Raw genomic sequence first — 13,502 nt, 5'->3', positions numbered from 1 at the left:
TTCCTATAGCAACCAATCACAGCTCCTATTAACCTTTAGCTCACAGCTCCATTGACTTTAATGGAGGCAGGGGTTTTTAGAGAGTAACTATAAAGCGCGGGGTTAAAATTTCCCCCAAAACATAGTCTATGATGTTCCTTGAGTCAAATGGGGTGCCTGTGCAGAATTTCATGATTGTACATGCAACGGTACGAATTCCCTTAGAGGACATTATATTATATTATATTATATTATATATATGAGGCGGCTATTGATTGCTACTCTGCACTATCGATGCCGCTGTTGCTCGTGTGTATCTCGCCCCCTTCCTTTTGTATGAAGACCGTCTGCAGATGTTTCCACAATGCACTGTATTGCTACGAGCGCCTTTCATGTTGCAAATCACACAATGACTCGGGATTACATTGGGAGGAATATATAATGTGCCAAGACGATCCACGCTCCGCAACATGGAGAATGAAGAGCATCGGTGACACGAGAGGCGCGATGAGTGACAGCAGAATGGAGGGCTTCCTTTAATGATGGGGGTCTTACAAGATTAGGTCTCCCTTCCTTTGATGCTCCATGAAAGGCGACTAATGAGCGGCTTCTGACATCACAATGGTGGGTGTCCTGGCTCTGTCTATTCTTCTGGAGAGATCTGTATTATGTCTGGAGATGCTATCGGGGGGGGGTGACGTCCACCCCCAGGGTCATATCCTAATTATAAAGCACTAGCAGAATGACGTGGCCTCGCACCGGTCTATTTGGTGCAATGCTTCGCTGCTGACGTGAAGCCGACATATCGGAGCCGTTACGCGGTGAAATCGCCTGGAGAGATTTATTTTAATATTTGCTTTTGCGTTCCATTTTTGTTTGTTTTTGTTTTTTTTATTAATATCTGGAGATATCTTCCATGGTGCCGGATTGACCCATGTGTCAGATTTGGGGCAGTTTGGTCCGGTGGTTTATCAGTAAAATTAATCTTTTATTTTATATTCCACATTTTTTTTTCGGAAATATGTTGAGAAAGGTAAGTGCCGAAGAACTGAAACCCGTCCTATAGCGCCTGATTTACCGATCTATAGTATTTGAGACAGATTGATCTGGACGAATGGCCGTGCATATACAGAATTCATCATTGTATATACAGATTTAACAAAAGTGACAAATGTCACAGTTATCTTAGGGGAAAAAAAAAAAAAAACACACAATATCACCAGAAATACCACACAATATCACCACACAATATCACCACAAATACCACACAATATCACCGCAAATACCACACAATATCACAACACCACACAATATCACCACAAACACCACATAATATCACCACAAACACCACACAATATCACCACAAACACCACACAATATCACAACACCACACAATATCACCACAAACACCACACAATATCACCACAAATACCACACAATATCACAACACCATACAATATCACCGCAAATACCACACAATATCACAACACCATACAATATCACCGCAAATACCACACAATATCACCACAAACACCACACAATATCACCACAAACACCACACAATATCACAACACCACACAATATCACCACAAACACCACACAATATCACCACAAATACCACACAATATCACAACACCATACAATATCACCGCAAATACCACACAATATCACAACACCATACAATATCACCGCAAATACCACACAATATCACCACAAACACCACACAATATCACCACAAACACCACAACACCACACAATATCACCACAAACACCACACAATATCACCACAAATACCACACAATATCACAACACCATACAATATCACCGCAAATACCACACAATATCACAACACCATACAATATCACCGCAAATACCACACAATATCACCACAAACACCACACAATATCACCACAAACACCACACAATATCACCACAAACACCACACAATATCACAACACCACACAATATCACCACAAACACCACACAATATCACCACAAATACCACACAATATCACCACAAATACCACACAATATCACCACAAACACCACACAATATCACCGCAAATACCACACAATATCACCACAAACACCACACAATATCACCACAAACACCACACAATATCACCACAAACACCACACAATATCACCGCAAATACCACACAATATCACCGCAAATACCACACAATATCACCGCAAATACCACACAATATCACCGCAAATACCACACAATATCACCACAAACACCACACAATATCACCACAAACACCACACAATATCACCACAAACACCACACAATATCACCACAAACACCACACAATATCACCACAAATACCACACAATATCACTGCAAATACCACACAATATCACAACACCATACAATATCACCGCAAATACCACACAATATCACTGCAAATACCACACAATATCACCGCAAATACCACACAATATCACTGCAAATACCACACAATATCACCGCAAATACCACACAATATCACGGCAAATACCACACAATATCACTGCAAATACCACACAATATCACCGCAAATACCACACAATATCACCGCAAACACCACACAATATCACCACAAATACCACACAATATCACCACAAACACCACACAATATCACCACAAACACCACACAATATCACCACAAATACCACACAATATCACCACAAACACCACACAATATCACTGAAAATACCACACAATATCACTGCAAATACCACACAATATAACAACACCATACAATATCACCGCAAATACCACACAATATCACCACAAACACCACACAATATCACCACAAATACCACACAATATCACTGCAAATACCACACAATATCACCACAAACACCACACAATATCACAACACCACACAATATCACCGCAAATACCACACAATATCACAACACCATACAATATCACCGCAAATACCACACAATATCACAACACCACACAATATCACCGCAAATACCACACAATATCACTGCAAATACCACACAATATCACTGCAAATACCACACAATATCACACCACACAATATCACCACAAATACCACACAATATCACCACAAATTGTAACACAATACAGTTTCAGATAATTGAGTATGTTGGGCCAAATGATAGACACCATATATATGTAGAAGCAATAAAACCGGACGTGAGACTTAGGCTATGTGCGCACGTTGCGTACAGTTCACTGCAGAAATTTCTGCAGCGATCTGAAGAGCACATGTGCGCTTTAAATCGCTGCAGAAATGTCCGTAGTGAAGCCGATTCCATGCGGTCTGCCTGCAGCTCCTCCCATAGACAGAGCAGGAGCTGCCGGCAAAGCGCACGGAAGAAGTGACATGTCACTTCTTTTTACGCAGCGCTTCGGCAGTAGCCGAAGCGCTGCGCTCAAAAAGGCCACGTGCGCATGGCCCCTGCACAATCTCCATAGACTGTGCAGGGGACGCAGGACGCATGCAGTTACGCGCTACAAAGCGCAGCGTAACTGCATGTATTTGCGCAACGTGCGCACATAGCTTAACAGAAAAAGCTGCACAGAAAAACATGGCTACGTCAAGTATATATTTCAACGGGGAGAGGGGAATAAGCAGCTGCTTGAGACCTCGTAGCAGCCTGTCTCCTATAGATAAAAAGGATCAGGCATGTTAAAATCCAATATGCCCAATCCTTGTTTCTCAATGGCATTTACGGTTGGAAAGTCCACCAACAGAAAAGTGATAACTAGTGATGAGCGGGCACTACCATGCTCGGGTGCTCTGTACTTGTAACTAGTGATGAGTGAGCACTACCATGCTCGGGTACTCGTAACTAGTGATGAGTGAGCACTACCATGCTCAGGTGCTCGATACTTATAACCAGTGACAGACGCTCGGATGGGCTCGACTTGTGTACCGAGTATAATGGAAGATCTTCCGGAAAAATGCTCAAGTTCCCCATAGATTTCCATTATACTTGATACACACTAGTGGAGCCTGTCTGAGCGTCTAACTCCTGGTTACGAGTACAGAGCACCTGAGCATGGTAGTGCCCACTCATCACTAGTTACTAGTACCGAGCACCCGAGCATGGTAGTGCCCACTCATCACTAGTTACTAGTACCGAGCACCCGAGCATGGTAGTGCCCGCTCATCACTAGTTACTAGTACCGAGCACCCGAGCATGGTAGTGCCCACTCATCACTAGTTACTAGTACCGAGCACCTGAGCATGGTAGTGCTCACTCATCACTAGTTACTAGTACCGAGCACCTGAGCATGGTAGTGCCCACTCATCACTAGTTACTAGTACCGAGCACCCGAGCATGGTAGTGCCCACTCATCACTAGTTACTAGTACCGAGCACCTGAGCATGGTAGTGCTCGCTCCTCAGTAGTTATGGGTACTGAGCACCTGAGCATGGTAGTGTCCGCTCATCACTAGTTACGAGTACCGAGCACCCGAGCATGGTAGTGCCATCTCATCACTAGTTACGAGTACTGAGCAACCAAGCATGGTAGTGCTCGCTCATCACTAGTTACGAGTACCGAGCACCCGAGCATGGTAGTGCCCGCTCATTACTAGTTATGAGTACCAAGCACCCGAGCATGGTAGTGCCCTCTCATCACTAGTTATAAGTACCAAGCACCTGAGCATGGTAGTGCCCTCTCATCACTAGTTATGAGTACCAAGCACCTGAGCATGGCAGTGCCTGCTCATCACTAGTTACGAGTACTGAGCACCCGAGCATGGTAGTGCCCACTCATCACTTGTTACGAGTACTGAGCACCTGAGCATGGTAGTGCCCGCTCATCACTAGTTACGAGTACAGAACATCCGAGCATGGTAGTGCTCACTCATCACTATTGATAATCTATTCCATCCAGAACAAAAACAAAAAAAAAGACATAAACCCCAACAGCCCAAATGGGCCTCCACTGGCTAACTGAAAGCTTGGGAGACTACGGATGTCTAACATATAGATCAGGAGCTTACTGATGCAGTACGATTACAGTCTTAAAGGGAACCCGTCGTGTAGAAAATGCACATTTTTGGATTAAGATGTCTATCATGCCTTGCAGACAGGAGAAATGACATTCTGCATTGTTCCCCGCCTCGCTTCTGCCTTCAGGCAGGTGATTTTTCCCTCGGGTTGAAGGTCAAACCCTCCTCAGCTCTCGGTGGTGCACAAAGTAGTTTTGTATCATCACCCAGTTACAGAGAACCGATCCCTGATATCCTCACAGTCATTAACAGGACGGTGAGAAGGACACGGCACAGACGCTCTACCCCCCCCCCCCCCCTTGTATTTCTACTCACATCCCAGTGTATGGGTAATCGCAATCTGGGATTGTCTACCTTGGAAAACCGCTATTTTTAACTCAGTGGCCCGAAAATGAACAGATCACAGGAGATCCTGCAGCTGTGATCCGCTGTGGACTGTTGGGCCTAATGTCAGGATGGTGAATCCCAGAATCCCTATACATCACATGGATGTGGCTGCACTTTACATCAATACTAGCTGTAGTAACTGTCTCTCTCCTAGTCTCTGTCTGTCTCTTTCTGTCTGTCTCTAACTCTTAGGGGCACTTTGCACGCTGCGACATCGCAGGCCGATGCTGCGATTCCGAGCGCGATAGTCCCCGCCCCCGTCGCAGCAGCGATATCCTTGTGATAGCTGCCGTAGCGAACATTATCGCTACGGCAGCTTCACATGGACTCACCTGTCCTGGGACGTCGCTCTGGCCGGCGACCCGCCTCCTTGTTAAGGGGGCGGGTCGTGCGGCGTCACTGCGACGTCACACGGCAGGCGGCCAATAGGAGCGGAGGGGCGGAGATGAGCGGGATGTAAACATCCCGCCCACCTCCTTCCTTCCGCATATCCTACGGAAGCCGCGGTGACGCCGGTAGGAGATGTTCCTCGCTCCTGCGGCTTCATACACAGCGATGTGTGCTGCCACAGGAGCGAGGAACAACATCGGACTGTCGCGTCAGCGTAATTATGGATTACGCCGATGCTACACCGATGATACGATTATGACGCTTTTGCGCTCGTTAATCGTATCATCGAGCCTTTACACACTACGATGTCGTATGCGATGCCGGAAGTGCGTCATTTTCAATTTGACCCCACCGACATCGCACCTGCGATGTCGTAGTGTGCAAAGCCCGCCTTAGTCAGTTTCTTTCCCTGTCCGTCTCTTTCCCTGTCCGTCTCTTTCCCTGTCCGTCTCTTTCCCTGTCCGTCTCTTTCCCTGTCCGTCTCTTTCCCTGTCCGTCTCTTTCCCTGTCCGTCTGTCTCTTTCCCTGTCCGTCTGTCTCTTTCCCTGTCTATGTCTGTCTCCATCCATGTCTGTCTCCATCCCTGTCTGTCTCTTTCCCTGTCTGTCTCTATCTGTCTGTCTCCATCCCTGTCTATCTCTGTCTGTCTCTTTCCCTGTCTGTCTCTATCTGTCTGTCTCCTTCCCTGTCTGTCTCTTTCTGTCGCTCTATATCTGTCTCTCCACCGACATCTTATTACCTCACACATAAGCTTCGTATACTATGACTGTCCTTTGTTCCTATAGCAACCAATCACAGCTGCTATTAATAACCTTTAGCTCGCAGCTCCATTGACTTTAATGGAGGCAGCTTTTTTAGAGTGTAACTGTAAAGCGCGGGGTTACATTTTCCTGTCACAACATAGTCTATGACGTTCCATGAGTCACATGGGGCGTCCATGCAAAAGTTTGTGATTGTAAATGCGACAGTACGGATTCCTTTAGCGGACATACATACACACATACACACACACATACGTACACACATACACACATACACTCAGCTTTATATATTAAATGTCCATACCATCTTTTTTCCCCCTGCATTTAACGAATCGGTTGGCCGCATGCAAGCGAAACACCGTTCATAGAGATGGCCGATCTGTGGGTGTTTTTGTTTCGCAGTGGTGAGCTATTGGTCACCGTGGGTGGTGGAAGCTTTAAGACCCCATACACATGACATCCTCACAAAATAGGGGTTTCTTTTTACAAAGTTGTGTATGGCCACCTTCATCAGGGGCATCCAATGTAATGAGAGCGGTACTCTCTAGAAAGGTGGGCCAAATTTCCTAGCCCTCACTCACCCAGAACCACCAGCTTTTGGGCACGTTTTTGGGCACACCATATTGGTTGTCGCTCAGCGCTCCCTAAAATCACTGTCACCACAAAGTTTTGATAAAGCACATTAATATTTCCATTGTGCGTATAGACCCTCATCCCCCTGCAGAGCGTCTCGCTGAGCCCCTGGGAGGACAGATGCTTCTGCCTGAATAATGACCCCTGAGTTGCCGTATGCCAAGCCCATGAATTAATCATTCCCTCCTCACACGGATATCATTTTTTGCTTGCTCACCGGACAAAGGCTCAAAAATAACAGCGACCATAACAGCACCATAAAATTCAGATGTATGAGCAAAAGTGGGGGCCATAAAGCAAGCGGGGGGCACAGCCCGCTCCAACACAAACCTGTATGAATTGTGTGCTTTCAATAGCCATCAAATTTACAGTTATTCCTCCTGGGCACCCAAACACACGCACACCCCATCCCACTGAGCGTGCATGTGTTTTCTATGGGGTGAGAGGAGTAAGTTGGTGTAAGACATCTCCAGTGGTGGCTTATGTTCCGGGAATAAAAGGATTGGGTTCTAACTAGTGATGAGCAAGCACTACCATGCTCGGGTGCTCGTAACTAGTGATGATCGGGCACTACCATGCTCAGGTGTTCGGTACTCGTAACTAGTGATGATCGGGCACTACCATGCTCAGGTGTTCGGTACTCGTAACTAGTGATGATCGGGCACTACCATGCTCAGGTGTTCGGTACTCGTAAGTTGTAACTAGTGATGAGCGGGCACTACCATGCTTGGGTGCTCGGTACTCGTAACTAGTGATGAATGAGAACTACCATGCTCAGGTGCTCAGTACTCGTAACTAGTGATGAGTGAGCACTACCATGCTTGGGTGCTCTGTACTCGTATCTATTGATGAGTGGGCACTACCATGCTCGGGTGCTCAGTACTCGTATCTAGTGATGAGTGGGCACTACCATGCTCGGGTTCTCGCTACTCGTAACTAGTGATGAGCGGGCACTACCATGCTCAGGTGTTCAGTACTTGTAAGTAGTGATGAGCGGGCACTACCATGCACGGGAGCTCAGTACTCATATGTAGAGATGAGCGGGCACTACCATGCTCGGGTGCTCTGTACTGGTAACTAGTGATGAGCGGGCACTACCATGCTCAGGAGCTCTGTACTCGTAACTAGTGATGAGCGGGCACTACCATGCTCGGTACTTGTAACTAGTGATGAGCCGGCACTACCATGCTCGGTACTTGTAACTAGTGATGAGCGGGCACTACTATGCTCGGGTGCTTGGTACTTGTAACTAGTGATGAGCGGGTACTACCATGCTCGGGTGCTTGGTACTTGTAACTAGTGATAAGTGGGCACTACCATGCTCGGTACTTGTAATTAGTGATGAGCGCGCACTGCCATGCTTGGGTGCTCGGTACTTGTAACTAGTGATGAGCGGGCACTACAATGCTCGGGTGCTCGGTACTTGTAACTAGTGATGAGCGGGCACTACCATGCTTGGGTGCTCGGTACTTTTAACTAGTGATGAGCGGGCACTACCATGCTCGGGTGCTCGGTACTTGTAACTAGTGATGAGCGGGCACTACCATGCTTGGGTGCTCGGTACTTGTAACTAGTGATGAGCGGGCACTACAATGCTCGGGTGCTCGGTACTTGTAACTAGTGATGAGCGGGCACTACCATGCTTGGGTGCTCGGTACTTGTAACTAGTGATGAGCGGGCACTACCATGCTTGGGTGCTCGGTACTTGTAACTAGTGATGAGCGGGCACTACCATGCTTGGGTGCTCGGTACTTGTAACTAGTGATGAGCGGGCACTACAATGCTCGAGTGCTCGGTACTTGTAACTAGTGATGAGCGGGCACTACCATGCTTGGGTGCTCGGTACTCGTAACTAGTGATGAGCGGGCACTACAATGCTCGAGTGCTCGGTACTTGTAACTAGTGATGAGCGGGCACTACAATGCTCGGGTGCTCGGTACTTGTAACTAGTGATGAGCGGGCACTACCATGCTCGGGTGCTCGGTACTTGTAATTAGTGATGAGCGCGCACTGCCATGCTTGGGTGCTCGGTACTTGTAACTAGTGATGAGCAGGCACTACCATGCTTGATCCTTCTTTCTCCTGACATTTGCCATCACTGAAAACAGAGACCCCCCCCCGTACAGATATATAGCTGGTCCCTTGGAGATCAGCCATTACCAGCTAATCATGGCCTACTCCTATGGTACTATATAGTGTTCGAATACAATCTGCCCAAATATCTAATACACAAGGGTCACATGTGGACCTGCCTTTCTATCAATTTGGGCACCAAAAATAGTGTCTTACCAGAATATTAAAATAAAAGTATGTTACTGTACACTCACCTAGTGTGGTGGTGAAAGTCACAACCAACACAAAAAGAACACAGATAATAGGCGTCTGCCGCAGCCCCACGTGTGGGTGTCTTCAATGCTGGAGAGTATTATTTTGCTCCATAGGTTTACGCGTTTCGAGGTGAGGACCTCTTCTTCAGGACCACAAAATCAGAAAAATCAACAACGCATCTACATGTATTGTTGATTTGTCTGATTTTTGTGGTCCTGAAGAAGAGGTCCTCACCTCGAAACGCGTAGACCTATGGAATAAAGTAATATTTCATTAAATCAACCATTTTTTATTTTTTTTTCATCCTTTGGCGACAGAGCGGCTTTAACCCCTTCTACTCTCCAGCACTGAAGGTAGAGTAAGAGTAAACGGAATGGTGTTTTTTCGGTTCCTTCTGGAGCGGCGGCGCTATATCAGGGTTTTGGTCTCCGCTATCACACTGCGGCTTCTTCCAGCAGGAGAATAATTCACTCCAGGCGGAGGGAAAACAGGATGAAGCACTTCATCAAACCGCAATGAGATTCCCCGCACACAGCAACACACTGGCGAGGAAAAATAAAATCAGAGGCCGCTAATGATATTACAATGGGGACATTAGAGGCGCGGATCGATTTAACCCGTTCACTGCCCGACACAGCTGCAAGAAGCCGGAGAAGAGAAGCCATTCAGTTATTTTCTCTCTTTGCGAAAAAAAAAAAGGAGGAAGAAATTCCCCAATGGAAGAAATTGAAATACGTCTCAGTGAGCGAAGCCGGAGCCTCCGCCAATCACCGCCGCACAGGAAATAAGATGAGGAACGCTCGCAGCCCACAAATGCCTTCCAGTGACCGTGGCAGTGCCAAGTGTGCAGGGACCGGGCGGCACAGAGGCGAGGGGAGCAGTACCTTACAGACACAAGGGCGCGCTGCACCACACATGCCTCCATCCTGCAGAGAGGTTCTGCAGCAGCTGCTCCGTCCCAGGCATTCACCAGCTGTCTGGATATATGAGAGCGAGTGAGGACCTGCCCCGAATCCCAATGAGCCCTGAAGAAGCAGTGTGATCCCAGGCGAGGGGTATATACCAGTGTATAATGAGTATATACAGAACGTCCATGGTATATAGATACTACACTGCTATAGAAGAAAAGGCAGATAATCTGGGTGCAGCCAATCCACATACCTTGTAATATTTGTATATATCTATATATTACACACAGTGCACATAATACTTATATGATACATACACATAATCCAATACATAGGGGAATATACAATATCCATATCGAGCCTAAAATACAAATCCATGTACACAAGCTCCAGTGCACTAAGTATACACACTCACATAACGCCCTGCTGTACACCAGCCCATAACCTCTATATATATATATACATATATATATCTCCACCATGCCCTGATTATAGTACATAAGTGCACACATGCTTATATACAGTATATCCATATGATACATGCACATTAGACACAATGCTTTTATAAGAATAGAATACATATGCCAATATACTATATGCAGTGTCTATAATACACATATATATCATTTGCGTGTGTATTATGGGTACTGTATGTGGGTTATATGTGGATGCATATGTATTGTATTTCTCCATATAGCACCGCTCTTACCATACACATGCATGCACATGTAACCTCCAAACAGTGGGCAGCACGGTGGCTCAGTGGGTAGCACTGCAGACTTGCAGCGCTGGGGTCTTAGATTCAAATCCCACAAAGGACAATATCTGTAAGGAATTTGTATTTCTCCTATACAGGGTCCTTCTATAGATATACCCCCATACAGCGCCCACAGTGCTCTATCCACATATATATCCCCCAATACAATGCCCTATCCACATATACACCATACTCGTATGTACATCTACTATCCACATATACCACCATACAGTGTCCTTCTATACATATACCCCCATACAGTGCCCACCCATACAATTATCACCATACAGTGCTCTATCTGCATATATATATCCCTCTATACAGTGCCCGTCTATCCCCCACACAGTGCCCTATCCATATATACACCATATAGTGTATGTACATCTACTATCCACATACTGTATATACCACCATACAGTGTCCTTCTATCCCCATACATTTACCCCATACAGTGCACTATCCATATACCCCCATACAGTGCCCTTCTATCCCCCCTACATATACCCCCATACAGTGCCCTTCTATCCCCCCTACATATACCCCCATACAGTGCCCTTCTATCCCCCCTACATATACCCCCATACAGTGCCCTTCTATCCCCCCTACATATACCCCCATACAGTGCCCTTCTATCTCCCATACAGTTCCACATAATTATCCACCCATACAGTGTCCTTCAATCCCCCATATAGTGCCCCACATACATATACCCCCATACAGTGCCCTTCTATCTCCCATACAGTTCCACATACATATCCACCCATACAGTGCCCTTCAATCCCCCATATAGTGCCCCACATACATATACCCCCATACAGTGCCCTTCTATCCCCCCTACATATACCCCCATACAGTGCCCTTCTATCCCCCATACAGTGCCCTTCTATCCCCCTACATATACCCCCATACAGTGCCCTTCTATCCCCCCTACATATACCCCCATACAGTGCCCTTCTATCCCCCCTACATATACCCCCATACAGTGCCCTTCTATCCCCCCTACATATACCCCCATACAGTGCCCTTCTATCTCCCATACATATACCCCCATACAGTGCCCTTCTATCTCCCATACATATACCCCCATACAGTGCCCTTCTATCCCCCCTACATATACCCCCATACAGTGCCCTTCTATCCCCCCATACAGTGCCCTTCTATCCCCCCATACAGTGCCCTTCTATCCCCCTACATATACCCCCATACAGTGCCCTTCTATCCCCCCTACATATACCCCCATACAGTGCCCTTCTATCCCCCCTACATATACCCCCATACAGTGCCCTTCTATCCCCCCTACATATACCCCCATACAGTGCCCTTCTATCCCCCCATACAGTGCCCTTCTATCCCCCCATACAGTGCCCTTCTATTTTCCCCATACAGTGCCCTTCTATTTTCCCCATACAGTGCCCTTCTATTTTCCCATACAGTGCTAGGTATCCACATACATATCTCCCCATACAGTGCCCTTCTCCTCCCTCCTTCCTGCCATACCCCACAGCCCACACACCGGCTCGGGCTCTGCTTTCCGGCCGTCTTACCTCGGCAGGACCTGTACATGGCGGCTCCGGTACAGGCGGCTTTCCCGGGCATGATGATGATGAGAGCGGCCGGGACCCTGCTAACAATGGCAGCCTGAGCCTGACTGCTACTACACGGCCAGCATGTCCCCTGCAGCCAATGGGAGGGCGCTATGACCGGAGTGGGCGTGGCCTAAGGAACAAAGAAGAGAGGCTGACAGTGACTACCGGCTGTGTGCAGCAGATTTATGTACAGAGGGGCTGCCTGTGTCTCCCATAGCAACCAATCACAGCGCCGCTCTCATGTTGAAAAAGCCGAATATGAAATGAAAGCTGCCCTGTGATTGGTTGCTATAGGCGACAAAATTATTTTTTGTCAGTTTCCTACATCTCACTAAAGCCATTATTCAAAGTAGCAGAACCACTGGCTGACAACAACCAATATGGCTGCTAATGAGGACTCCTGAAGAGACTGCTAACAGAGAGGCATACATACACATTAGATGACTTTTGTCTAAATTGATTTCTTTGGGACACGTGTAAGAAAATGTCCGACTTCAGGGGAAACAAAGATATTGGAAAATTAAACGGTTATTCCATCTTCATGAATGCATATTGTCCGATAGTGCTGGTAAATACAAACAATTTTGAAATTTACTGTTTATTAAAATATTCAGCTGAACTTGAGATATTAGCACTTTTGTTTACAGCTTGTTGTCTTGGAGACCGACCACTGCTGCGGACAAGACAACAGAACATGCCTGGTGCTTACATTACAGGCTCTTTTATATTGAGCTTGTAATCGCTGTTTTGAAGCCAGAAAGCCTGTAATCTCTAATCCCAGCCGGC

The 13,502-nt window shown here is 46.7% G+C and overlaps 1 protein-coding gene across 2 annotated transcripts in view; it reads right to left on the bottom strand.

Annotated features, from left to right (window-relative positions):
- Positions 1-12,781, bottom strand: part of AFAP1 (actin filament associated protein 1) — a 193,589-nt gene extending 180,808 nt beyond the window's left edge. For both annotated transcript variants that reach the window (XM_075333279.1, XM_075333289.1), the window contains exon 1: positions 12,675-12,781. In XM_075333279.1, the coding sequence (XP_075189394.1) occupies positions 12,675-12,726 (52 nt within the window). In that variant the 5' untranslated portion in view covers positions 12,727-12,781. The remainder of the gene's footprint in view (positions 1-12,674) is intronic.
- Between the last annotated feature and the right edge of the window lie 721 nt (positions 12,782-13,502).

This window comes from Anomaloglossus baeobatrachus, chromosome 1 (genome assembly GCF_048569485.1).
Source record: "Anomaloglossus baeobatrachus isolate aAnoBae1 chromosome 1, aAnoBae1.hap1, whole genome shotgun sequence".
Classification (NCBI taxonomy): domain Eukaryota; kingdom Metazoa; phylum Chordata; class Amphibia; order Anura; family Aromobatidae; genus Anomaloglossus; species Anomaloglossus baeobatrachus.
The sequence above is the reverse complement of the archived record's forward strand: the minus strand, read 5'-3'. Positions and strand labels throughout refer to the sequence as shown.